Below are 27,168 nucleotides of genomic sequence, written 5' to 3'. Positions count from 1 at the left end.
CCCCGTCCGAGCCCCATGCCCAGGGGCAGGAGCGGTGCAGGTTTGCTGAGGGAATGACAGCAGCTGGCAGGCGTTGAGTCTTTGCCCTTAAACCACCCTCCTTTTGTAGGAGATCAGTGAGGCCGGAGGGTCTGGGTGGATTACCCGGCTGTTGCCTAGTGCCAGGTCTGAGGTGGCCGTTGCACTTCTGCCGGAGGAACAGCCCCTACAGAGCAGAAGTCCCTGGTTTCCTCTGCTGGGGTTTTAAACACAAGCCAGGTGTTTTGCCAATTTTGTGGCTGAAATACACCTGTAAAGCCTAGTTTTAAAAAACATAGGCCTCAACCCTTAGAGATTCAGGTTTGGGGGTGGGGGAAAGGTGGGGCCTTGGAAAGTGTTCTGGTGCCCACCGAAGTTTCAGAGTGACTTGCGTGATCCATGGCAGTTTTCCTGATGGTTTGTAAATTTTTGCCCGAAACTATGGGCCGTTAGTAGGGCTGCGAAGTAAAGAAAATTTCCCGATTTCACCCCTACGAGAACCTGGTGCCCTGGAGTCGTGGTTCCCGCTGTACGGAGAAGGGGCTGTAGGCCTCCGGGTCGCATCTAGGGTCTCTGCCAGCCTGCACCCTCGGGACCCTTCCCGGCCCATTCCCGAGGTTCGCCCTGGGAGGGAGTTAACCCCGCAGGGGAACGGCCCACACGGAGGACGAGTCCCCGAGACAATCAGGGGCTCCTGCTCGGGCTCCTTCAGGAGAGTCGGGTTCCGCAGTCCCAACGCTCTGCAAGATGCGGGAGGGGAAGACGCCCCAGCGCTAGGCGGAACCGCCGGCCGCTGGGGGGCGGGGCCGGCCTGCTGGGGGCGGGGCCTGGTGCGGGGAGCGCGGGCGCGCGGAGAGTGACGCGGCCGCTGGGTCTGAGGTGGAGGTGAGGTGGGGAAAGGCGGACGAGCAGGCGGGCCTGAGGGGGAGGCGAAGTGGGACGGACGGGGGCTGAGCGGGGGTGAGCGGAGCCAAGGCGGGTTGGGAGGGCGGCGGGCCTGAGGGGGAAGTGAGACCGGACGGGCGGCGGGGGTGGGGGTGGGGCGCGGTCCTCAGGGTCAGCGGTCCCGGAGGGAGCGGGGTGGAGCTGGGGAGGCCGGGACCGGCTAGGCAGGGGGAGCCCCCGGCTGAGAAGCTTCCTTTCCTCGCCCGGCCGGGCCGCGGGGCGGGAGGTGGCCCTGTGAGCCCGGCGCACGGGCCTGGAGTGGGGGTAGTGTGGGGCGGGGCGGGGCGCGGAGGGAGACCCTGGGGGCGGAGGCCCGAGACCCGCGTGTGAGGCGCTCGAACCCCGTCCTCGCGTCCAGGGCCGCGGTGTTCGCAGCGCCGAAGATGTGCGGGCGGACGTCCTGCCACCTGTCCAAGGAGGTCCTCGCCCGGGCCTGCGCCTACCGGGACCGGCAGGGCCAGCGGCGGCTCCCAGAGTGGAGGGACCCGGACCGGTACTGCCCGTCGTACAACAAGAGCCCGCAGTCCAGCAGCCCGGTGCTCCTGTCCCGGCTGCACGTGGACAAGGTGAGCGCTGACCTGCCCTGCGCCCGTCGCTGCGCCTGTGCTGAGGCCTCCGGGACGGGTCACTGTTCCTGGGGCCCCAGCTGAGTGCTGCTCTGCAAGAGGCGCGCCATCCCTGGTGCCTGCCCGGTTCATATGCATTTGAAAACACTTTAAGGTAGCGTCTTTCACACCTCACTGATCATCAGGGACTTTTCAATATCTTTAAAAAAAAAAAAAAGGATTTCCATGCCCCTTATGAGTCCATAAGCGAAGTCCGAATCTCTGGGCTTAGGGCAGGATTAAGACTAGCTAGTCTAAAAACACCTCTGACGTTTCTTGAACGTTTAAGTTTCTATTCTTTCTGATTGCGTCTTCAGTCTTTTTATGTTTGTCTTTTACTGAAGCTAGGAACAGAGGTATTTGGTTTGGTGTTCTGAAGTTTAATTGCATTTTTTATCTTTGTGGAATCTACTTCTGTAGTGTTGGAGTGGCCGATAACTTATAATCATGTTTTGGTTCTTGGCTTTATCTCCTGAAAGGGAGGGAGTGTAATACCTGCAGTGTAATAAAAATGCTTCATTCCAGGACTTCCCTGGTGGCGCAGTGGTTGAGAGTCCGCCTGCCGATGCAGGGGACACGGGTTCGTGCCCTGGTCCGGGAAGATCCCACATGCCGTGGAGCGGCTAGGCCCGCGAGCCATGGCCGCTGAGCCTGCGCGTCCGGAGCCTGTGCTCGGCAACGGGAGAGGCCACAACAGTGAGAGGCCGGCATACAGCAAAAAAAAAAAAAAAAAAAAAAGCTTCATTCCAGAAATCAGTAGTTTTTCCATGTCTTAAATATGTTAAATATCTTTGATATGTTTTTTAAAATCCTGATTGTTTCCATCCTGGATTTTTATTCTATCTGATCCATAATGCTTAAGTCACTTGATACAATTGATTATACTACCCTGCTAAATACTCTTCAGAACTGTTGTGATAATATGGTAGTCAAAAAAGATTCATTTTTCCGTTGTGGGGATCAGATTATTTTGAAAAAAAAAATACCAGACACCTTTGATCTTTTTGGTTGAATGAACCCATTTACATGAAATAGTTTATTCTTGAGCCATTTTTAGTGGATGCATACTTGTTGAAACTAAAAGAACTTTTTTTAATGAGAGGCAAATCAAAGTAAAAACAATATCATGGGGAACCTTGACTGGAAAAGGAAAAAATAAAACGTTTCAGAGGGAGGAATAATTTGAAGAGAAAGAAGGATTAACTGTTTGAGGTTTCTTATTTTTTTAGCCTCGGTTCTCTTTGTACCACGTCATTAAAATTATAGAATGAATGTTAGCTGGAAGAAAACTTTAACAGATGTAAAGACAGAAGTGTAGAAAGATTGTGAGTGGTCCTGGGTTACCCAGTCAGTGAGGGAAGAGCTGGTACCGAGGTCCAGTCCACTGTTCCCACTCCAGTGGATACTTCCTGGAACTAGGAACGGGGAAGGTGGAGCCCCTAAGCACAGCATAGCCCTCCTCTTCTGTCAGTGGTGTCAGTTTGCTGATGGAATGTTTTGACTCCACATCTCTAATAAATTTTGTAAAGGTTGCTAGGGGTTTCCTAATTTTGATAAATATTTGAGGTGTCATTTATCTGAAAATGAAAATAGTAAATTGTAAAGTGAAAATAGAACTATTTCAGGTCACTAATCCGTATCATCAGTGTCAGCGCATGTGTATAGATTGTAACATTTGCATTTGAAGCCACTGACTTGCAAATTACTTCCTCTTTCATTTATCTACCCCCAGTGCTACCAGCTGTTCAGGTTACAAGTCCAAGAGGGTAGAGGAAAAGATGACTAATATTGAGCAATATTTTCAGTATTTTGGCTTAGAAGCCGCTTTCTATTCATTGCTCCCAGTATGGGGCAGCTCTGTATTTGGGTTTGGTTTACAATTGTCTATTGAACACACTCAGGTTAAAGGTGATCAGTGGAATTTTTACGAGCATGATTTCTCAGCCTTGGCACTATTGACATTTTAAGTGGGATAATTGTTGTGGGAAGCTGACCTGTGAGTTGTAGAATGTTTAGCTGCGTCACTGGCCTCTACCCAGTAGATGCCAGTTTTCCCTAGGTCATCATAACCAAAAATGTCTCCTGACATTGCCAAATACCCATTCGATATACCCACTGGATGCCAGTGGGCCAGCCCTCACCCCCGGGCTTGGTGAAGTGAAGATGGTGGGGGCGGGCAGTGTCAGAATTGCCCCATGTCCAGAACCTCAGATTTAGAGCTTTGTCTTGTAAATTTCTGATGCAAGATTGTTTAGTTGGCTGTGAGATAATGTTATCTCTTATTTTCATTTATGGTTTGTACTGGGGGCCCTTCTGCTTGGAAGGCACATTTGACACATTTGATTCCGGAAGGGAAAGAGGATTTACAAAAGTTCTGTGTTTTCACACATTCTTTCTCTTCCTTCATTCTCTACCCTACCATTTCTTCCAGGGCCACCTTTTCCTTAGTTATCCTGCGAGCTCATTTATTGGTTTTAAAGGCTGCTTCTGTCTTTAAGGAGAAGGAAACATATATGTATATATGTATATATACATACAATTGACCCTCATTCTTCGTAGATTCTGTTGGTAAATTTGCCTACTTGCCTACTTTGTAACCCCCAAAATAATACTCATGATGCTTTTGTAGCCATTCGTGGACATACAGAGTGGTGAAATATTCAAGTTACCCAAATACGTATTCCTAACTGAGATCAAGTAAGATGAAGTTCTACTTTCTTGTTTCACTTTTCATACTATAAACAAGTGTCTTTTTTGAGATCTGTTTATTGCCATGTTTTTTGCATTTCTATGCTTTTTGTTGGTGATCTTAGTGTTTAAAATTGTCCCCAAGCATAGTGGTAAAGTGCAGGCTAGAATTCGTAAATGCAAGAAGGGCGTAATATGCCTTACAGAGAAAATACATGTGTTAGAGATGCTTCGTTCAGGCTTGAGTTACTGTGGCTGCTGGTCATGAATTCAACATTAATGAACCAACAATATATGTTAAATAAAGTTTAACATATAATAATAAATATTTTAAACAAAAACACACAGAAGACAAGGTTGTATATTGATCAGTTGATGAAGATGTTCTCACTATAGGTTCCTGGCAACCTAACGGTGTTTCCCCTAAGAGCTGCAGTTCAGTGTTCCCTACTTCAGTGTCATGGCAACTTTTTACAGCCTACCTGCCATGTATAACAAGAATGGTTCTGTGGTGTGTGTGTGTGTGTGTGTGTGTGTGTGTGTGTGTGTGTGTGTGTATGGCAAGGGGATTAACTAATAATACAGGCAAGATTTTGAAAGAAGTGGGACAGGATCCTGTGAAGAGCACAGTGGAGGAATTAGCTTTAAACAAAAGGGAAGCCCGGGACTTTCTTGGTGATCCAGTGGTTAAGACTCCGCGATCCCAGTGCAAGGGTCCTGGGTTCGATCCCTGGTCAGGGAACTAGATCCCGCATGCCGCAACTAAAGATCCCACGTGCTGCAACTTAAGACCCAGTACAGCCAAATAAATTTAAGAGAAAAAAAAAGGGAAGCCCTTCTAAGACACGACTACTGACGATTCCCCTCTTGGAATTCCATCCTTTCAACTTTTTTCATTCTGCTTTTATCTCTCTAGGAACTTTTTGTTGGACTGCACTTTTTCCTCATTTCTCCTTTTTGTTTTTGTAACCCCAGGTTTGATCCTGTGATTGATTTGCTCTCTAAGAAACTTTATCCTAATGGCTTTACCAGTCACCTTTGTATAGAAGATTTTGCTGTTTCTTTTTCATCATAACCTCAAAAAATATTAAACTACAATTAGTGTGCCTATTCCATGCCACACATCTAACCTCATAAGTAGCGGAGAAGGGACTTTTGAACCAGGGTCTTCTTACAAAGGCCATGTTCTTTCCTTTATACCAGAGGTTGGCAAACCGTGGTCCTCAGACCAAATTTGGCTCACTGCCTGTTTTTATAAATAAAGTTTTATTAGAATACAGCCATGCTCACTTGTTCTTTGGCTGCTTTCACACTACCAACGGTGGCAGAGTTGAGTTGCAGCAGAGACTGTGTGGACTCAGAAAGCCAAAAATATTTACTGTCTGGTCCATTACAGAAAAAGTTTGCTGACCCATTCTGTATACCATGCTGCCTCTCTCCTAAGCTTTAATTCCACATGCTTGTTGGACATAGTAAACCTCTGTCTGTGGATTTTATTCTAGAACTAACTCAGAACAACCTTTATATTATGTTCACCAGTGAGGAATTAGGACAGGGCATTGCAGGTATGGTTTGTCTCTTCCCTGGAGTCTGGGGCCTCAGCTGAGAAGGCATTGGGGCTAGAATCATCTAGAGCAGGAGGCAGAAAACTAGGGCCCTCTGATTATTTTTGTAAATGAAATTTTATGGGACAGAGCAACATCCATTTATCTATTGTCTATGGCTGCTCTGTCCCTATAATAGCGTTTATAACAAAGACTGTCAAGTCTACAGTACTTAATATTTAGCCTTTTAGAGAAAAGTTTACCAACATCTGATCTAGAGGCATCTTCACTGTCTTATCTGGCAGTTGATGTTGGCTCTGAACTGGGGCTTCTGACCAAAGCCCCTACATGTGGCCTCTCCACAAAGCCTGGGCTTTTTTACCAAGGTAGCTGGATTTCTTATATGGCAGCTCAGGGCAGCAAAGGCAGTGTCGCAGCAAACAAGGAGGAAGCTGAAAAACCTTTTCTGACTTAGCCTTAGAAATCATGCAGTGTCACTTGTGCCACATTCTGTTCGATAGAAGCAGGTCACAGGCCCGTCCAGATTCAAGAAAAGGGCACATAGGTCCCCCACACAGCTCTTGATGGGAGAAGCGTCGAAGACTTCGGGACCATTTTTCCAAGCTGCCACAGACTTCCCACTGTTATCTGAAATTCAGTGTGTGATATTTCCCCACATCAAACCTCTTTTCGGACTTTTCTCTTTTGTTCGATAGCACCATCATTATTTCAGGCTTCTGGGCCTGAAACCTTAATCATCCCTGTTTTCTTTGTCCATTTGACACCACAATTTCTTTTTTTTTTTTCTTTCTATCTTTTGAATGTCTTTTATTCTCACTACTGTCACCAGACCTACTGTACCACCCTAGTAGAACCTAAAATGCACTGTCTGCTCACTGGTGTCTTCCAGCTCAGTGTAGTACACCGTGAGAATAGTGTGTGTGTGTGTGTGTGTGTGTGTGTGTGTGTGTGTGCGCGCGCGCGCATTTTAATCTGTAGATTTCATCAAATTCTCAAGGGGCCAGTTACCCCAAAAGAGTTTAACAACCATGTGTTGAGGGTGAGGCCCTGAGACTACCCCCACATTTGGAGATGCGTTCGAAGGACTCAGCATATGACGTGGCTAAGGTTTATTACAGTGAAAGCATACACAATAGAATCAGCAAGGAAAAAGAAACAAGTAGAAATCTGGAGAAATTTATGCACAAGCTTCCTTATAGTCTCTCCTTCCTGTGAGGGGACACACCAAGCATGTTTTCTCTCCAGCAGTGAAAAATGTGGTAACTTTGTGCACTGTTTCTGCCCAGGGAAACCCATTAGAAACTTAAGCCCAAGGTTTTTGTTGGGGGCTGGTCATGTAGGCACTCTCTGCCTAGCAAGTACCAAAATGGTAGACTCCTAGAAGGAAAGCAGGTGCTCGGCATAAACCTCATTTTTTGCACAAAGTAGGCATAGTGTACCATCCTTATCAGTTAGGGGAAGGTGGAAACACAATCCACGTTCTCAGATCCTAACTGAGGGCCAGTCCTGTAAGCAGGCCTTCCTAAAAATAGCATCCTCAGGCTTGCTATAACTTGGCTGCACAAAACCACTTCCTGCACATTCTTGACACGGCCCCTAATTTCATATCTGGTCTCTCCTCCCATCTCTTCTCTGTCTGATTCCTGTACCTCTTGTGGGAGCCAATCCAAGATCCACCTCACCCTATTCCCTCCCCTTCTGCCCCTCCCAAGGAGCTGATAATACTTCTTCATTCCATCTCTCACAGAGCACTCTCCACTGAACTTTTTTGACACTCCTTGTACCACTTATATGGCCCTTAGCCTATAGTATCTTAGTACTTCATATTTTTAATGTCTGTGCAGCCTCACAAGTTATAGTGCAAGCCCTTTGAGGTTAAGCACCTTTCATGTGCCCCCGTACTACCCTATGTATCCCTTAATCATAGCATGTACCGTTTTACATGATGGTTGCCTGTAACGTGTGCTTCTTGAGAGCTGGGGCCATGTGAAGTGCAGGGCCTAGTACTATGTCTCTCCTGCAGTAGGCACTAATTAAAAGTTTACAGAAATTAAACCTCTTTGTATCCCCCATCCTGCCCAAGCAGAACGTCATACATTCTGATAAATATGATTGCTAGAGAACTCAAATTACTCACATCATGATACATCATTAAAATTGTTTTCAAGTAGAATATTTCCCTATTAATAATCCTCTTTGTATTTTGAGACTCGTAGTAATGTAATGCATGTACTGAATTAGGTTTTCTAAATTTCATTATGATCTCCTCACTGGATCTTAACCTTTTTCGTGGCAGGGCGCAGACTCATCTGAGCGTGTCATTGCTCCCATGCGGTGGGGCTTGGTCCCATCTTGGTTTAAAGAAGCTGATCCTTCCAAGCTGCAGTTCAACACTAGCAACTGTCGTAGTGATACCATAATGGAGAAACGGTCCTTTAAGGTAGGTAGCTGGTCTAGGGAAAAGGCACATATTCGTTATTTTATCTAACAGAACTATTAGTGCCTTATATACCTGAGAAATAGTTCCAAAGTGTGTTCCCAGTTACTAATGTAGAGTGTTGTTCTGTTTATTACTGTGTGACAGAGCATGCCAAGACAACAGTTTATTATTTCTCATAATAAACCATGGGCTGCCTGGGCTCAACTAGACAGTTTTTACTCAACCAGAGGTTCTCATGTAGTTCTAATCAGATGACAGCTGCATGTCCCAGGTGGCTTCTTAACCCACGTGTGTGACACCTCAGCTGGGCTGAGTAGAACAACTGGAGGCCTTTCCGTGTGCCTGCTGGGGGTGTCAGGGTGGTCAGGCATCTCGCATGGCATCTGGCTTACCCAGAGTTCACCATCCCAGAGAGCAGGGCACGAGCTGCAGGGCTTTGTGACCTTGCCTTGGAAATCATAACAGCTTCGCTTCTGCTGCGTTCTATTGGTCAGACAGAGCCAGCCTGACATCACTGAGGGAGGGGACTACTTAGCATGTGAATATTGGTAGGCGTGGTTCTCTGTGGGGCCAGCTTCGGAGACTGGCTACCACAGTGCCTGTTTCCTGCTATGTACATTATTTAATCTTTTCAGCATCTGTGTAAGTGTGACTTTATACGTAAGAAATGTGACATACAGAGGAATTAACTGCTCTGAGGTCACACATTGGCAGACCTGAGATTTTTAAGTCTGTGAAATATGTTTCTGTCACTAAGACCATATCTTGCTCATGTTTTCCCTCAGGTGCCTCTGGGAAAGGGAAGGCGCTGTGTTGTTTTAGCAGATGGTTTCTATGAGTGGCAGCGATGTCAGGGAACAAACAAGACGCAGCCCTACTTCATCTACTTCCCCCAAATCAAAACAGAAAAGGTATCATCAGCAGTGTGTATCTGTGTCTATGTCTTTGTGTGTTTGGTATGTTCTCTGAGCTTCTTGGATTTTTGGTTTGATGTCTTTCCTGTTTTTTTGAAAATTCTCAGCCATTATCTATTCAACTATTTCTTCTGCCCCATTTTCTCTTCTCTTTCTGACATTCTAATTATATATGTGTTAGTTTGATATTGTCCCGTAGTTTTTGGATGTTCTTTTCTGTATATTTCATTCTTTTTTCTCTGTGTTTCAGTTTGAGTGATTATTGACCTGTTTTTACGTTCAGTCTTATTTCACTGAAATTGCTTATCTGCCTGTTCATGCATGTTGTCTACCTTTTCTATAAGAGCTATTATATATATATACGTAATACATAGCTAATATGTATATATAGTAATTACACTTAAATTCCTGTCTGATAGTTCAGCATTTGGGAAATGTAATCTCTTGAGTCTGGTCCTGTTGATTTGTATATATCTTGGCAGTTCATTTTTGGCTTTTTGTATGTCTTATAATTTTTTATTGATTGCCAGACATAGTAGATAGGACAGAGACTGAGATCAATAATATTTATGTCTGGAAATGGATATGTTTATTCTTTGTTGCTGCGCATGGGCTTTCTCTAGTTGTGGCGAGCGGGGGCTACTCTTCCTTGCGGTGCGTGGGCTTCTCATCGTGGTGGCTTCTCGTTGCGGAGCATGGGCTCTAGGCGCGTCGGCTTCAGTAATTGTGGCACGCGGGCTCAGTAGTTGTGGCTCAGTAGTTGTGGTGCACGGGCTTAGTTGGTCTGCTGTATGTGGGATCTTCCCAGACCAGGGATCGAACCCATGTTGCCTGCAATGGCAGGCGGATTGTTAAACTGCGCCAGCAGGGAAGCCCCTGTTTATTCTTTTATTAGGCCATTAATGTCCGAGGTTGAGTTGATCTTGTCCGGAGCCGAACTGGGTTTGGTTTTGTTGTGCATCACAGGCTTTAAATATTTCTCTGCTGTCACCTTGTGTTCAGGGTAAGGGTTGGTTTTCCAGAGGGTTTTTCTCAATAGCCCTGCTCCCTGCAGCTCTTGTTACTTCCCTTTGAGCCTGTGCCTTCGAGAGGATCTCTCCATGCTCTTGCCCCTCCCCCAGAAGCAGACTGCTGTTGCTTGTCATCTGGTGTACAGGGAGGTGGAGAGAGCTCTCCGTGGCCTTGGTTCAGTCTCAGGCTGAAGCAGAACTGTGTCCCCGGCTCTCAGGCTCAGGCTTTCTCAGTGATCCTGCTTCTCCAGGGGCGTAGAGGGTTTTTTCTTTTGCCCTTTTCCAGCCTCAGGGGGTCTTTACCTGTATCTTAGGAGCGATAGGATTTATCACTTTTACCCTGGCCCCTTAAGCTTTTTGTTCCTTAGAGGAGAAGTGACCAGGTAAGGCTTCTCACCATCCCTGAGGCAAAAGAGCTCCCCGTGTCTAGCACACATTGGCAAAGAAGCTTTCTCCAGTCTCCTGCCCCCAGTCTCTCTCGTGAGCTCCTGTGGAGGGTGGTCTGCAAGCTGAGGCAAACTTCCCTGAAGTCTGCAGCCCCCAGGGGTTCTGTGCCCTCAGGCTAGCCCACACTCTGCATCGAGCAATTTGTTGATAATTTTATCTGAATTCTTACCTGCTGTTTGAAGGAGGCCTTGTTTTCCTTCTGTTACCACTGGGAAGCCAGGACTGGTGTCTCATCTCCTCTTGGATGACCCTGTCTTTCCATAAAGTTCAGGCTAATTGGTTGCCCTGTGACCTCAGTTCTCTGATGAGTTTAAGTTACGGTTATTTAGATTCTCTACCTTTTTTTTTTTTTTTTTTTGCGGTACGCGGGCCTCTCACTGTTGTGTCCTCTCCCGTTGTGGAGCACAGGCTCCGGACGCGCAGGCTCAGCGGCCATGGCTCACGGGCCCAGCCGCTCCGCGGCATGTGGGATCCTCCCAGACTGGGGCACGAACCCATGTCCCCTGCATCGGCAGGCGGACTCTCAACCACTGCGCCACCAGGGAAGCCCTCTACCTTTTTTTTTGTTAGGGTGGAGGTGACACTTTCCAGCTTTCTGTATTCTAGGCCTTGAACTGAATCTTACATGGCAAGTAGGAGTTGGCATGATGAAAAAGGGAAGGAAAGACCTTTGGGGCAGAGGAAAGTTGCTTCTGCGAGATACAGGGGCATGAAATTGCATAAGAGCATCATCATTTAGAAATAGCTGGGCTTAATTCAAGTTAACATTGTAATTGAAAGCCGGAATCATGATCCAGGTCATGGAAGGCTGGAATATCCCCTGAAGGTGTTAAACTGTATTGTGAAAGCGTTAAGGAGCCATAAATCTATTGCCTCAGTGAGTATCTGCCACCAAACCTCTTTCCTTCCGCGACGGTGGATCAAGAGGACCCATGCTAAAGGCACGGGCTGAATTCCTTCTAAAATGATTGCCGTGCTCTCGAGTCTGTAATAGTACCCAACCTGCAGAGGGGAGGGCGGCTGCTGAGTATCTAATCTACCATGAATTTTGCTTCCAGTCAGAGAGCATGGGTGCTGCAGATGGCCCTGAGGACTGGGAGAAAGTCTGGGACAACTGGAGGCCGCTGACGATGGCCGGGCTCTTTGACTGCTGGGAGCCCCCGGAGGGAGGAGACTGCCTGTATTCTTACACCATCATCACAGTGGATTCCTGCAAAGGCTTGAATGACATCCACCACCGGCAAGTCACACTTCTCATGCCTGGGTCCAAAAGGATTCAGGGCAGGGTTTGTCCTCTTTGCTTTTTGATAGGCAGCTTCTGTACGCACAGATTTAGAGAGTAGGAAACTAAGACAGTTGCTTCACAAAATACAGTCAGTTTGGCTGTAACATGACATGCATTCCTAAAAATCACCACACTATGCAGAATTGCACTATGAGAACCATAGGACTTACGGGAAATGTGGGACTAAGGGGACTACACTTAAAAATTTTGTCAGTGACACAGTAAAACAAAAAGAAAATAGGAATCTAGTAAAAACAGTACTATCGTTCCATGCATTAAGTGGTTAAGAAGTACATAGATACTACAATAAATATGGCATTTTACCTTAGAAAGACCTGAAACTGACTTGTGGAAGTGAGCGTCGGAAGAGTTGCAGCTTGTGTTGTTGTGCAGTGGTAGAAGGAAGATTCTGCAAAATTATCATCTTTTGCAGTCTTAAATCCTGGGGCATGTTCTTCTGCCTTTGAAACGTTCCTTCGAGGCGTGCCTTTACGTATTTAATCAAAACTGAACATTTTGGTGCAATGTATGGCCTCCTCCAATTAACTTCAGTATCACTAGTGGAAATTCCTTAGCAGTATCTTCATCTGTGCTCATGTCTTCTCCCAACAGCTGAGAGCTCTGGAAATTGCAGCAGTGTTTGAGGCCACCAAAACAGCCATTACTAGCGCTAAGAGGAGCCACCTCTGTGGTGTTTTTGTGGTCTTTGTGTATAGAGAGGGCATTCTCTTTGTGAGAAAGCTTCCAGGTTTTTAGTTTTTTTACTGTTCGGCTTTCAGTCCATATACTAAATCTTGCCATTGCTTCTATCCCTTCAGACCTGGCTGGTATTGACTTTATAACACTTCTTGCAATTGTTCCAGCCGTGGATGTTCCTTTTCTCCCAGCCCTGTTACTGTTGTGGATCCTTTATGTCTGTTGCTCAGGAGATGTCACATGTTCTCTTCTTGCTTTCAAGACGCTTTATTATTATTTCACGCTTCTCATCAAGACTTACAAGTTTTCTGTTTGCATGCACTGCTTAGCGTGTTTGAGCCAGGAAGCTTAGACGTGTTTCAGATGTTGAACGAATGGTTTTTTTAATATAGAGAAAAGTTTACAAATGCAAAGTAAGAGCAGAGCACTTCGGAGGATAATATGCAGTGAGCTAAGGTAGCCGTCAGTGTTTGAGATGTGTGCATTTTGTGTGCTCTTACAAGGCTCAGTTCAGCAGGGTGCAGTTTCCTGTGTTCACTTTGTGTTTCTCACAGACAAAACCGTATATAAGCAAAGGCAAAATTAGCATTATGTTCTAAAAAAATAATAGATCAATCACATTGGAACAGATTTTCATTTTAAAAACAAGCGTTATGGGACCTCGCTGGTGGTCCAGTGGCTAAGACTCTGTGCTCCCAATGCAGGGGGTCTGGGTTCGATACCTGGTCAGGGAACTAGGTCCCACATGCATGCCGCAACTAAGAGTTCACATGCTTCAGCGAAGATCCTGCACAAGGCAACAAAGATCCTGTGTGCTGCAACTAAGACACAACGCAGCCAAATAAATAAATATTTTAAAAGATATTTAATAAAGTAAAAAACGTTAGCAGAACTGACTAGTGTAACATTTTCACAGTTTTTGCCAGATCTGAGTGTCCTCAGAAGTAACTTTATGATTTTTTTGCTGAAAAGAATGCAGTGCTGCACAAACTGGATTACCTGTTTTAGCCCTCTTGTCCTAAGCGTTCTGTCTGAAATGATGCTTTCATGGGATATAATAGTTCTAGTTTTTGCTAATTCACCTTAAAATAAATTCCTCTTTCATCTAATCTAAGATTTTGTACCACTATTTTATACATAGTTAAGAAAAATAAAGTGCTGCCAATTACTGCCAATTAAACTGTGATAGTGCAGAGATGCCATTCATCATAAAATGCATCTGGATTTAAAGGATCTTAAAATACCCTTTTTTTTAAATATTTATTGATTTATTTAAATTTATTTGGTTGCCCCAGGTCTTAGTTGTGGCAGGCGGGCTCCTTAGTTGCAGTTTGTGGGCTTCTTAGTTGTGGCAAACTCTCAGTTGCAGCATGTGTGTGAGATCTAGTTCCCTGATCAGGGATGGAACCTGTGCCCCCTGCATTGGGAGCTTGGAGTCCCAACCACTGCACCACCAGGGAAGTCCCTTAAAATACTTTTTAAAAGTACATGTTTGGAGGAATTCCCTGGCGATCCAGTGGTTAGGACTCTGTGCTTCCACTGCTGAGGGCCTGGATTCGATCTCTGGTCGGGGAACTAAGAATCCCATAAGCCATGCAGTGCGGCCAAAAAAATAAATTAAATTAAAATAAAATAAAATGTTTGACTTGTTGAAGTAATAATAATTATTAAAATAGATGTTAACGCATTTATCTCCTATCTGTACCACCCACCAATGAAGTGTGTACATTCTTTGCATTGGCCTAGAACATAAAATTGAGGGCTAAACAAGGGATCTTTTCCTAACATCTGCTGGGTACCAGGAGTCATCTGAGGCAGGCTCTTTGCTTTTCTGAGCCATAGTTTCCTTTTGTTCACAATTATATAAATAGCTCTTTCTTAGATAAATCTTCCATGGGTGATAAGGCTGGAGAGTATTGTTGATAGACAAGTTTTCCAGGGTTTATTTTCCCTTTAAGTCTAGGCTGGAGTGTCGTAAAGGTCACCAGTTTGCTAGCGTGTACACTGGAGTGGATCCACTCATAGCACGGGGCACTGTCTTTGCCATCTGACTCTGTTAAGCTGGGTCTCCTGGCGTTGAGTTTTGTGCCCTGTGGGTGGCGGGGGGCGGACACCGGGCAGCAACTGGCACGTGAGGCGCGGAGAGAGGGTGAGCTGCTGCTTGGGGCAGTTTGCGCTTCAACTGACCGGGCCTTTCTCCCCGCCCCCCCACCCCACCCGCGGCTCCCAACCACTGTCTTCACCTCGCGGGCTAGGATGCCTGCCATATTAGATGGAGAGGAGGCAGTCTCTAAGTGGCTGGACTTTGGGGAGGTCTCAGCTCAAGAAGCTCTGAAGTTAATTCACCCCACAGAGAACATCACCTTCCATGCAGTCTCTTCCGTGGTGAACAACTCCCGAAACAACACTCCTGAGTGTCTGCTTCCTGTTGACTCGCTGGTCAAAAAGGTAGGGCCTATGACTATGATAGTCCTTTCTGAGCTTTCTGTCTTCTGTCAGTGTGACCTGTTAATTTTATGCCATGACCTTTCACAATCAGAGACTGAATACAAACCACCCCAAATTCACCTTCCTCGTGCACGGCAAGGTGGACCAGAGCAGTGACTCTCAAAGCTGGCCGCGACCCGGGAGTCCTCAGGAGACCTGTTTCAAAATGTAAATGCCAGCCTCTGTCTAGACCTACTGCTTCAGTATTCAGGGCTGGGCTTGGGCTTCTGTATCTTTAAGAAGCTGCCTTGGTGGGTCTGATAATAACCCAAGTTTGAGGATTCCTAATCTAGAGGGTGATTGTGAGAAGGACAAGGAGCCCTCGACCATAACTGTATCTCTCGCCAACCAGATGTGTGATTTATGTCTGTTTTCTGCACCTCTTTTCCCAGCTACAAGATGGAGGAATTCCAATCGTCGTTCTCCTTCAGGGGGATCTGAGAACATTCCTGCCGTGAACTTTAACTTCTTAGAATTGGCAGGGATCCAGATGATGTATTTTGAAGGGAAGGTGAACAGGCAAGAGGCCTCAGTGAGAAGGAAGTTCCAGAGTAGAAGCTGGCCCCTGCTGATACCCGGGGTGAAGATTTAGGAGTAGCAACTGTTTGTAGGTGGCATAGAGGGACCTGAAGTAAGACATGGATCTGAGTGTTCCAAAGTAGGCGTCTTAGGGTGCCTGAGAAGTGTGAAGGACAGTGATGGCTAGAACAGCTGCCCCCTTCCCCACTTTTCTAAGTTTATTAAGTTTTCATACTCACTGTCAGTGTCATCTTTTTTCTCTCAGTTCTGTCGAACTCCTGCACCCCTGACACTTTTTTTCATTACCCATCTCTAAAAATGTCATTGTATGCATTCCTTTTGCACTAGACACTGCCCCATTTCTGCCATGGTCTTTCCTCCAGAAGAATTCAAAAAAAAAAAAAAAGAATTCACATTCTGGAGAGGTGGCATCGTGTGAACTCAGAAGCTTCAGTCTGGGGTTGGCGAAGGTGTAGAGGAAGCGGAGGGAGCGGGGCTGGTGGGGGGCTGTGCGGAGGGCGGTGCCGCGGGAGAGAGCTGTGCTCCGGCCCTCGGCCCTCGGCTGACTCCCGCCCTGCGACTCTCCTCCCCACACCACACTGCCTGGTCCTGCTGAAGCACACACTTTTCCCTGACACTGCTTCATTGTCTGCCCGTGTTTGGAGTGCCCAGCAGCTCTCTTCTCTGGCTGGTCCCACACACCTCTGGGAAGCCTCCTCTGAGAGCTGCTCCCTACTCCTTGCAGCCCTTGGAACGCACTCTGCTCCTCTTATCCCACTCCTGATTAGGGGCCCCATCTGGCCCTTGGTGACATTTTCCAAGCCTAGGTCAATACCTAATGCCTCTTCCCCTCTTTCTTCCCTTGGAGTTGGCCTGTTTCCACAAGCTTGAGCTGGTGGTTTGAGCTTTTCCTTCTTTCTCCTAGGAGCCCAAGGCAAGTGGCAGCAGCCAGAAGATGTTGCAATGGCTGGCCACAAAGTCGCCCAAAAAGGAAGACACCAAAGCACCCCAAAAGGCAGAGTCAGATGTGCCCCAGTGGTCCAGCCAGTTCTTGAAGAAGAGCCCGCTCTCCCACAGGAGAGGCGCTGACCTCCTGGAGCGATGGCTGAAGCGGGAGAAGGAGGAGGAGCCTGTGGCCAAGCGGCCTCACACCCAGTAGCGCAGGACTTAGAGGCCAAGGCCAAGGCGTGCTGCGCTGAATACCATGGTGATGACAGGTTGGGGGGGGGTGTTCCTTGGAGGAGGTAGCACGGTGTTAACAGTTGTGGCTTCTTGGGGGAGGGGGTGTCCTGACTGTGACCGGGGAACCCCAGTGGGGTGGGTGGGCAGCCTGGGAAAAGGGAGAGGTACCACCATCAACTCATGATGGGGGGCGGGGCGGGCCTTGTGCCCACAGCTGTCTCCTGGTGGCCCAGGGACCTTCCCTCAGAGTCTGACCCTGCTGGCGGTTCTCAGCATGACCTGGTAGTGCTTAGCAGAGGCTGTTTTCTGTTTAGCCTTCGGGCTCTTTCAGTGCTTTGGAATTAAGTTCTTAAAACATTGTATTTTTTTCTGAATAAAGTGTTTGATAAACAGTTTACATTTCAGAAAATGCTGCTGGTGGGAGGAACTCGGGATCTCACTGTTTTCTCCTGGCATAGTCCTAGGGAATGGTTTTGTCACAATGTGGGGCACTGGGGTTTTTGTGGACAAAACTTCCTTTCTGGAAACAAAAAGACTTGGTGGGGCACTCTTCATTGAGTCTCTGTTCACTCTTAACACTTGGAAGTTGCCCGAATCTTTTAGCTTAAAACCAGCCAGAGTGCCTGCCAAATACGAGGGGTTGCAGAGGCCAAGACCCCTGCATGGGGAGTGCAGGATCTGGGTGCGAGCCCTGCCCAGATTCGCGGCCCCTGGGTGGAGCAGGGCACGGAGGGTGACACGGGTTTGGGGGCCATCCGCCCCAGCCTGGTCAGCGCCCCCGCGGTTTGTTCTGCAGGCTCGTCCCAGGCACCACTCTGTAATTAGATGTTTGGGTGGTTGTGACTGTACGCCTCCCCACCCAGATGACTGGATCCGTGAAGGCACGGACCGCTTTCGGCCCACGTGAACAGGAGGCCTGCCAAGGCTCCTATAATGTGGCTGCGCACTAATGCGCGCGCAGCCCTCCAGGCTTAACCGGATGCCACGCCTCGGGGGGCGAGGAGCGGGCCGCCCACGGTGGGGACGCCGAGGCCGAGGGGCCTTCCCAGGGATCCGGGGACAGCCTCCAGGAGGGCCGCGCCGGGCACGCCCCCTCCCCCCCGCATCCGGGCGTCCGGGAGACGGAACCCGCCAAACGCGGCCCTGGCGGCGGGATGGATATGGCGCCTCCGCGCGCAGGCTGAGGCGCGCACGCCGCCGCCGGGCCTATGCAAATCAGGGATCGCAACCTCACCAATCAGAGCGGGGCGCCGGCGCTGTTCCTGCCAATGGGGGCGAGCGACGCCGGCGGGCGGGATCCCCGCCCCAGACCCTAGGCCTCCAAACTCTTCTTCCGGGGGGCGGCGGCGGCGACGGAGTGGCGGGTGGGGTTTGGAGAGCAACCTCGGCGCGAGGGGCGCGGGGCGCTTTCCCTGGGCCTGCAGTTTTCTCTGGGCTCTTTGGCACGGGGTTGTAGTAAGAGATCTTACAGATACCTTACTACCAGAATGTTGACTGTTAACGACTTTTGTCGTATTTGCTTCAAGTTTAATGAGCGACAAAAGTAAAACTCCCTTTGCTTCTCCTCGCTTTTCCCCACTCTTTTTCAGGGTTCAGTTTGGTGGGGTCGTTTACCAGGCAGAATAGAGTGTTCTCAGGAGCCTGTGTCCTTTTCATTCAGGTTTTTATACTTTGACATAAATGTGATGTTAAAAGCACATTCTTGTATCAAAACATTGTTTTTGTGATATTCAGGTTTACATAAATGGTATCATCTTGGCCATTTCCTTCGGCAGTTTTTTCCCCCTATCTGAGTCATCAGCTTTACTAGGTATTGCCAAGTTGCTCTCCAAATTTTCACTAGTTTCAGGGGCATGTGATTACCGTTTTCCCACCTTTTGCCAATACTTACTCCTGCTTGTTAGAGCAGCATAGCATCCTGTCCTGCCCTGCTCTTCCTTTTTTTTTAATTATTCATTTTTTATTTTTGGCTGCGCTGGGTCTCCTTTCATGGTGTGATCTAGTAGACCAGGACCCCAACTGTTCTCAGGGCAGGAGGTACAGCTCTTGAATGAGGCTGTCTGGCATCTCAGCTGGGCTCCCAGCTGGCAGGCCCTCCTCACCCCACCCTACCTGCACGATGACCAGGCTTGCTCCAGGCCTTAGGGGACCCTTTCCTGCTCTGAAGCCTTAGAGCAGGCAGAGGGTCCCCTAGACTCCAGATTCTAGTAGACGGGTGTCTCCCCCACTGCTGTCTGCGGTCCCTCTGGATCCATTTCTTCCTGCAAAGCTTGTGTACCTGAAGCACGGTCCTGCTTTGTATAGAAGCAAGCAGAACAGACGGAGGCAAGGGAGGGGCTTGGCCCACAGCGCACAGCTTGGCATAGGTAAGTTGAGGGCAGATCTGAGGGGCTCCTGGCCTGGGAACGGTGTCTCAGTTTGCAGAGTTTAGACAAGACCCTACTTGCTGCCAGGAGAGCCCAGAGGGTAGGTCGGTGGTGGGAACCAGAGAGGGTAATGCGTGGACTCAGACTCTCTACCTCTTCTTAGCCAGAATGAGGAGCAGTCCGCGATGGGAGGTGTGGAACCTCATTCCCTGGGGAAAGGAGCTTTGGCTCGGGCTGTATGGAAGGGTCCCTAGTACATACAAAACTGACCAAGTCCTTGGCTCTCTCTGAGACCTGGTTTGCCTGTCTCTGAATCAGGAGAGTAGGTGCTCACAGTTGAACTCCCAGGATCCCACAGCCACAGGCGCTGGTTGTTGGAGACCGAGAACCTACCTCTTGTCATGGTGTCCCTCATGTGGTGATGGGTGAGGGTCCCCCTTGCGTCCCGGGGCTCCAGGGAAGAGAGGCATGCTGCAGGCTCCGCAGGCAACACTCCCAGCAGGCAGCGGAAGCTAAAGGACTGTTTGGAGGAGCTGGGGCTTCAGTGAAAGGGGTTGGATAATCACACTGAATAACACAAAAAGTTTTATAGGGCAAGCCAGGCTGGGGCAGGGCCCCAGTGCCACACTTTTTGCCCCTGATGGAGGCAGCTGGAAGAAAGCCAGGAGCTGGGAGAGGCAAGAGGAGGTGAGTGAGAATAGGGAAGCACATATGTGCAGGGTGCACTGTGCGAGGCTCTGGGGTCCTAGGAGCAGCCCTGTGGGAGGAGGTGGTCACCCTGGTGCAGGCCCTCAGCACGGGCAGCCTGGTCTCTGCTGTCACCACTGTGTGGTGTCCTTTGGCTCCAGCTCCATCAGGACACCACCATTCGAAGCTTCTTGTCTCGTGACGCAGCCAGAACAGCCCACACAGAAGATCAAGGTGAGTGATCGCAGAGGTGGGGACCGAAGGCCACATGGAGTCACACGTGATTTTGCTTGGGCCATACAGTGTTTATTTATTTTTAGTTGTGGTAAAATACACAGGACGTAAGATTTACCATCTCAACCATTTTTAAGTGTCCAGTTCAGTGGTATAAATACAATACATTCACATTATTGTGCAACCATTACTACCACCCATCCGCAGAACTCTTTTCATCTTGCAAAACTGAAATTCTGAGCCCATTAAACACTAACTCTCCATCCCCCGCCAGCCCCTGGCACCCACCATCCTACTTCCTGTCTCTGTGAAGCTGACTCCTCTAGGAACCTCATATAAGTGGGATCATCCTTGTCCCTTTGTGACTGGCTTATTTCACCGAGCACGCTGTCTTCCAGGTTCATCCGTGTTGTCTCAAGTGTCAGAACTTCCTTTTAAGACTGAATAATATTCCATTGTGTGTAGAGACCACACTTTGTTCGTCCATCATCCATTGACAGACACCTGGGTTGCTTCCGCCTTTTGGCTGTTGTGAATAGCGTTGCTATGAACATGGGTGTGCGAATCTCTCTTTGAGTCACTGTTTTCAGTGCTTTTGGGTGTGTCCCCAGAGGTAAAATTGCTGGATCAATTCTACGTTTGATTGAGGAACCTCCATACCGTTTTCCAGCAGCTGCAACATCTTACATTCCCACCAACAGGGCACAAAGTTCCAGTTTCTCCACACCCTCACCAAAACTTTTTTTTTTTTTTAATGGTAGCCATCCTAATGGGTGTGAGGTGGAGTATTTCTTTTTTTAAGCCCACATTTTAAAAGTGGGAGGTTTCACAAAAAGAAGTTTATAGTTTCCACATAAAATATTCTCAGGAGGGACTTCCATGGTGGCACAGTGGTTAAGAATCTACCTGCCAATGCAGGGGACACGGGTTCAAGCCCTGGTCCGGGAAGATCCCACATGCTGCGGAGCAACTAAGCCCGTGCGCCACAACTACTGAGCCTGTGCTCCAGAGCCCTCGAGCCACAACTGCTGAGCCTGCACACCACAACTACTGAAGCCTGCATGCCTAGAGCCCGTGCTCTGCAACAAGAGAAGCCACCACAATGAGAAGCCCATGTACCGCAACAAAGAGTGGCCCTGCTCACTGCAACTAGAGAAAGCCCGCGTGCAGAAACAAAGACCCAACGCAGCCAAAAGAAATAATTAAAAAAAAAATTCTCAGGAGGTGGCTCTGATGACTGAGCCCCGTGTGGGACCACTGCCGGCTGGGGCACCCTCCTGCCAGGCCTCCCTGGATGGCCCACGCCCCTCCATGCCTCGGGAGGGGAAATCAGAAACTTTCAGGAGGTGCTCCTAATAGGTCTGAGAAGGCGGGAAGCTCTGTCCACATTCCGCTGCATTGCTGCCTGGAGACCATCAGTAGGACTGGGTGGTCACTGCCCCTCTTCAGGGGGGTCTGTGTCCTCCAGTTGGGCAGGCTGTCCTGCCCGGCCTGGGGCCTGTGCTCCTCTGTGTCTGAGACCCTGGTGCAGTTCACACGCACCCATTCTGTTGTGGGGAACCATGATGGCTTCGTACTGTGTCAGTTTGGCTGCACTGCACTACCTCTCCCAGAGCGCCCTCGCTGCTAGGTTTCCCGGTAGGGTGGGCCACAGGCAGATTCTTGCCAGATTTGGAAGGAAGCAACCATTTTGGTTGGTGAGCTGCTGATTTACCTCCTTGCTGGGAAGTGGCACCTGGGCCTGCAATTACTCAACTTTCCCTGGACTCTGCTTCAGTTTTTCTGACTACTGGGCCAGGTGTGGACATGTTGAGCTCTGGATGAAAGGTCTCAGCTTCTGCAGGATACCCTCATCACCAAGGTCAGAGGCAACATGGACATGGGTTTCAGTCCTGTGCTAAGTGCCAGGCCCTGCCCTGGCAGAGGACAGCTTTAGCTGGGTTGGTCCCCAGCAGTTGAATGGGTGGAGACCCCATTCTTTGGGTCGCTCAGGCTGCTCGACCTGGAAAGGGGCCTTTGCAGTGTGTGCAGAGCTGTCCGGGGCCCAGGGAGAAGTAGCACCCAGGAGTGCAGAGGGTAGACCCGAGATCCTGAGGAGGTTCACAGGGAGGCAGGGTCCCAGCCCTGTGAGGGGAAGGAAGCGGCTTCACAGGAGGAGAGAGCGCTACCCAAGGGGTGCAAGAGACCGAAACCTGAGACCCTGGCCAGGGGTGGTGTGTTCAGACTGCCCTGGTCAGCAGGTGAGTAAGAGAAATCTTTTTTGGCTCTGTTTATAGGTGAGGGCACTGAGGCTTGGAGAAAACAGCCTTGCCCCAGAGAAAAGACCATGGTGGACCCAGGCTCAGAACCCTGACCTCATCCTCTGTGGGCCCCCCACCCAAGTCCCCTCCATCGGTGGGTGTGGGCGTGGGCTGTTGCTGTGCCCTATCTTACAGACAAGAAAACCACCTAGTCCTTTGTCTCCTTTGCTGCACAATGGATACCTCCTCCAGGGCCTCAGTGTCACGTGCCTTCAGTGTTCACCTGGAATTGAGGCCCCTTGAAGCCAAATCCAAGAGACAGTAAGTAAATGAGCTCCCCCGCTCTGTGCAGGAGCTGAGTGTGGTGTCAGGGCAGAAAATACACCTTCAGCACCAGTAAGGTGAGTGTTGGAACACCTCCCTCGCTGGGCTGTCTTGAGGCTGAGGTCTCTGCCCTTCCTCAGAGTGCCTGGCACACGCCGAGTGTTCATTCAACTTCAGGATGTGGGGCCCACCTACAGAGATGCAGCTCAGCCGAAGGGTCTGAGTGAGCAAGTTGGGAAGGTGGGGGACCTGTGGGTGGAGGACAGTGGGACCCTAGGAGAGTGGTTTTGAGGAAGAGCAATTTGAATAGATGACAAGGTCCAGGATATGGGCATGGGAGGATAAAGTGAGTTAAAGGAATGAGAGACCAGATTGCAAGGGACATAAACCCAATTTCAACTAGCTTATGTGAAAAACAAGTATCAGCTCACAGAATAGCCAGGTCTATGTAGCTTCAGGCATGGCTGGATCCAGACGCTGCATTAATGTCCTTTGTTCTTGGCTCCACCTTTATGTCTTGGCTCTTTTTTCAGGTGGGTTTTCCCTATGTGTTGACAAAGATGGCCACTGGCAGCTCTGGCCCCAGTGTCCCTACCCTTAGTGATCCTGGGTGAGAGAGCACCTCTTTCTCACTAGTTCCAGGAAGTCTCAGGATTGACTCATTGAACTCACTGGGGTCAAGAACCAGTTTCTCCAATCATTGTGGCCAAGGAACAGACGAAACACCCAACAGCCAGGTCTTTGGTCACGCAACCATCCCTGGGACTGGTAGGGTCAGACCCCCCAGAGCCATGTGGCCTGAGAGTAGGGGAGCGGTTTGTCTCCAGAAGAAAATTAAAGTGCTTTTTATTATCAGAAGAATGAGCCATGCTACCTGGAGAACATAGGCCTTGGCATGGACAACAAGCCAGAGGCTAAGACTTCAAAGTATGGAGGGGGGCAGTGGTGACAAGGGTGTGGGGGTCAGCATCAGGGCCAGAGGCTGCTGGAAGAGCCAGGTGGTATGAGCAGTGAAGGGCGGATTTCAGTGGGAAATCTGGAAGGACAGTGTGGCATAAGGCCAACATGAAGGGCACTTTCGGGCCTTGGAGCTCACGGGATGTCTTCAAAGGATAGAGAGTCAGTAGGGGTGGAGCTTTGGTCAGGGAGGACTCTGGGAAGGGGAGGTGGCTCAGTGTGAAGGGTTGGGCAGGAAGGAGTAGTGTCCACGTGCCCAGGTCCCTGCAGCCCTTCCAACCCTCTCTGAACCTCAGGGCAACCTAGGAGAGTGTCAGAAACCCAAGCCCCAGGCCCCAGCCTCAGATGCTGACTTGGACAACTGGGGTGAGCCCAGGTGGCATCTGGGCTTGGGTTTCTGGTTTAGGGAAAGAGGGTGTGGAATGGGAAGGCTCCCGTTTAGCTGGCCAGGAGCGCCATCCCCCAGAACCCTGGGGAGGCTGCGGCCTCTCACTGCTGCTAGCTGCTGGTGGCCTATTGCTTGGCTCTGCAGGCAGCTTGGGACTGGCCAAGGCTGGCACGGTGGCCCTGCAGCAGGGCACTGGGCACACTGCCCCAAAATCAAAACTGCAAAGTAGATGAAGCTGTTACTGATCAGTAAGTGGCCAGGACGTGGGCTGACAAGGTGGGTGGAGTTCCCAAGAACTGAAAACAGCCTTTGCCCTAATGCCAGCCAGATCAGGACCCCATCTGGCTCTCAAGTCTCTCTCTCCGAGCTTCTGCCTCGAGGGCAATGATGTGGCACCCCTGTGACTTCTGTCTCCCCACTTCTCCCACACTGGAAGCGTGGGCAGGGCAGGCACCTGTGCTGGTTTGGCCCGCTGCTGTGTGCCCTGGGCCCAGGCCAGGGCAATAACACATTGGCAGTTGGCCCTGCAGTTCCCTGCGGCAGGAAGCAGTGGGGAGAACCTGCAGCAGGGTGGAGAGAGACTTGAAGTGGGACTGGCTGGCCACTTGCTCAACGTGGGAAGGGTCTGCCCTGCTACCCAGCCTGTGTGCCAGAGGAGGGTAGTGGCTGCCAGGCCATGGTCAGGGTCACTTGCCGGCCAGGGCCTCTTCTCTAGGCGAGATCCCCTGAAGCTCTCTCACCTACTTGCTCAGCCTGGTCTGTGCATATGCACTACCCTAGAATGCTGTCTGGCTTTCCACTGCTCCAGGGCTCTCCCTGTTTTGGAGGGTTGTCCCTTCATAGGAGCATCTGTCAGAATAGGCCTCAAGTCTAGTGCCCAACTAGAAGCACAACTATTCCATAAGATGGACACGAAGGGTGGGAGGGTGTCCCAGGGTTGAGGGTCATTCCTGCCAATTTGTCTGTAACCCTGGGTCCCGTGTGCACTCCAGAGTAACTTACAAGCTCCAGGAGGGTCAGAGCCTTGCTCAGACCACACCTGTTAGTGGTGAGTGAACCAAAACCTGGATCCACTGTCCCTGTCAGAGTAACACGAAGTCTCACTGAATTCGCAGGAAGCTCTGTGAAGACCCAGCGTGCGGTGACCTTGTGAGACGTGAAGGTCTCTAACCCGCAGACCCCGCAAAGCCCCCGCTCCCCCACCCCCCAGGCGGTGGACCCAACTGCCTATCTACCAAGGTAAACTCCGCACCTCCTTCGGGGACCAACCAGCCCCCTCTCATGCCGGGCTCCGGGCCTGCACCTCTAACGGATCCAGGATGCTGGGGACCCGCCCCCCATCCAGCCCAAGCCCCGAGGCGGCCACGCCCAACCCTACTCCACTCGGAAGAAAACAAGAGCGGTTCAAAGGTTTAAACAATTTATTGTGCCCAATTTATTGTGCTCCAAAAACGGCGACGAGAAAAAAGAGCGCCGCGCGGCCCCGCGCCCCGCGCGATTGCTCGGCGCGCGCCCGGAAACAGGCAGGGCGGGGGCGGGAAGGACTGAGCGGCCTCGCGTCCTCGCGCGCAGGCGCGGCGCGGCCTTCGGGGCCCGGTAACCAAGGCGACACCCGTTGCCAAGGGCGAGAGCCAATAGGAGCATCGCCAGGGCCGTTTCAAAAATCTAAAGCAAACAAAAAAACGCTCCCACGCGGGGGATGGGCAGGCCGGTGCGGGCCCGGGTCCCCTGAAGTTGGAGCGCGCACGGCGGCCCGGGCCGGTGCCCCGCGCAAAACCTACGTGCAGTCGGGGTGGAAAAGCGGGCGCCGGTACCCCGCGTTCACTTGCGGCCCTTGGGCACTTTGGGCACGCTGGGCTTGGCCGCCTTCTTCACCTTCTTGCCGCCCGCGGCTGCCGCCTTCTTGGCCTTGCTGCCTTTGTCCTTCTTGGAGGCGGCACCCTTCTTGTGCGAGCGCTTCTCGGGCTGCGGGCCCTTGGCGGGCTTCTTGTCCGCGCGCCGCGCAGGGGCCGCGCTCGGGGCCGCCTTCTTGGCCTTATGCGCAGCAGGCGCCGGGGCGGAGGCGGGCGCTGGGGCTCCGCGCCGCTCCCCGCCGCCCTCCAGCTTCTTGCGGTTGAGCTTGAAGGAACCGTTGGCGCCAGTGCCCTTCACCTGCAGCAGTGTATCGTTTTGCACCAGCGCCTTGATGGAATACTTGAGGTAGGTGCGCCCGTTTTGCTGGTCGAACCATGCCACCTTCTTGGCCTCCGCGTAGATCTTGGCCAGCGACGAGCCGTTGCGCTCGCCCAGTCGGCGGATGGTCTCCACCACCAGCTGGCTGTATTTTCCTGGTTGGTTCTTCTTCTTGCTATTCTTCCTTTTTTTGGACGGGGACAGCGAGGTCGAGCCACCGGCCTTGGCCGCCTTCTTGGCCGCCCCCTCGGCGGTCGTTAGCGGCAGGGCCTCCTCCAGCTCCACAGACATGGTGGCGAGCGGGTTGGTGGCGGGCGGGGCGCGGAAGCCCGGGGGCCGCGCCGGGAAAAGAAAGGCGAGGGGCCGCGGGGGCGCCGGGGGGCTGGGGGCGCGCGGCGGCTCCAGGCGGGAGCGGCCGCGGCCGTGCCTGGGGCCGGGCGGCAGGGCTGGGGTGGGGGCCGGGCCGGCCGGAGCGGGGGTCCCGAGCCGGGGCCGGCGCGGGGTCGGCCGGAGCGCAGGAGTCCGACGCGAAGTAGCCGAAGCGGGGATCGTCTCGGAGCGGGTTTAGTCGGCCTCGCGAGCGTCGCCGCCTCCACCAGAGCTCGTTGGGCGTGCGCGCTGGGCTCTGGTGAGGAGGGCGCCCCGCTCTGCTTTTATGGCTCTACGGCGGACCACGTTGAGAACAACAACAGCCTGGTCCGGGGCCAGCGCCAACTTGTGCTTCTTGGAGCCCCTTCCCCGGCCGCTGGCTTCCCAGACCGCGCCTCCCCGGCGCCGCCGCGCCCGCCGCCGTGCGCCCCGGACAGGGCCCGAGCCTGCGGCGTGGCGGAGAGGCGGCCCGCGCCCAGGGAGGGCTCGGCAGAGGGGAACGGAGGGGCGCACCCTAGGCTGCGGGAGCGCGAGAGGAGGGGGGCACCCCGTTTAGGGCCGAATAGCGCGGGCCCCCGGGGAGGCCCCGCGGCCCGGAGCTCGGCGGCAGTCAGCCAAGAGTGGTCCACG

The 27,168-nt window shown here is 50.9% G+C and overlaps 2 protein-coding genes across 3 annotated transcripts; one reads left to right on the top strand and one right to left on the bottom strand.

The window, feature by feature from the left end:
- Window positions 1–838: 838 nt before the first annotated feature.
- HMCES (5-hydroxymethylcytosine binding, ES cell specific) lies at window positions 839–17,198 on the top strand. Of its 2 annotated transcripts, XM_030849266.3 has the most exons (7): window positions 839–903; window positions 1,322–1,529; window positions 8,118–8,261; window positions 9,047–9,172; window positions 11,691–11,872; window positions 14,869–15,061; window positions 16,545–17,198. In XM_030849266.3, the coding sequence occupies exons 2-7, from the start codon at window positions 1,347–1,349 to the stop codon at window positions 16,776–16,778; spliced, it is 1,062 nt and encodes a 353-aa protein (XP_030705126.2). In that variant the 5' UTR covers window positions 839–903; window positions 1,322–1,346; the 3' UTR covers window positions 16,779–17,198. The 2 variants fall into 2 exon arrangements, with proteins under 2 accessions (XP_030705126.2, XP_069902682.1); XM_070046581.1 differs by lacking the exons at window positions 8,118–8,261; window positions 9,047–9,172.
- An 8,202-nt stretch (window positions 17,199–25,400) lies between these two features.
- Window positions 25,401–26,790, bottom strand: H1-10 (H1.10 linker histone). Its single transcript, XM_030849258.3, has one exon. It carries the CDS (start codon window positions 26,458–26,460, stop codon window positions 25,819–25,821), a length of 642 nt encoding a protein of 213 aa, XP_030705118.1. The 5' UTR covers window positions 26,461–26,790; the 3' UTR covers window positions 25,401–25,818.
- Window positions 26,791–27,168: the final 378 nt, after the last annotated feature.

This window comes from Globicephala melas, chromosome 11 (genome assembly GCF_963455315.2).
Source record: "Globicephala melas chromosome 11, mGloMel1.2, whole genome shotgun sequence".
NCBI lineage: Eukaryota > Metazoa > Chordata > Mammalia > Artiodactyla > Delphinidae > Globicephala > Globicephala melas.
The sequence above is the reverse complement of the archived record's forward strand: the minus strand, read 5'-3'. Positions and strand labels throughout refer to the sequence as shown.

Excerpts from the sequence above, each read along its gene's own strand:
- HMCES (XM_030849266.3), top strand. The coding sequence starts at position 1,347 with ATGTGCGGGCGGACGTCCTGCCACCTGTCCAAGGAGGTCCTCGCCCGG. Across the intron at positions 9,173-11,690 it reads CCCAAATCAAAACAGAAAAG|TCAGAGAGCATGGGTGCTGC; the intron begins GTATCATCAGCA and ends TTTTGCTTCCAG. Across the intron at positions 11,873-14,868 it reads TTGAATGACATCCACCACCG|GATGCCTGCCATATTAGATG; the intron begins GCAAGTCACACT and ends CTCGCGGGCTAG.
- H1-10 (XM_030849258.3), bottom strand. The coding sequence starts at position 26,460 with ATGTCTGTGGAGCTGGAGGAGGCCCTGCCGCTAACGACCGCCGAGGGG.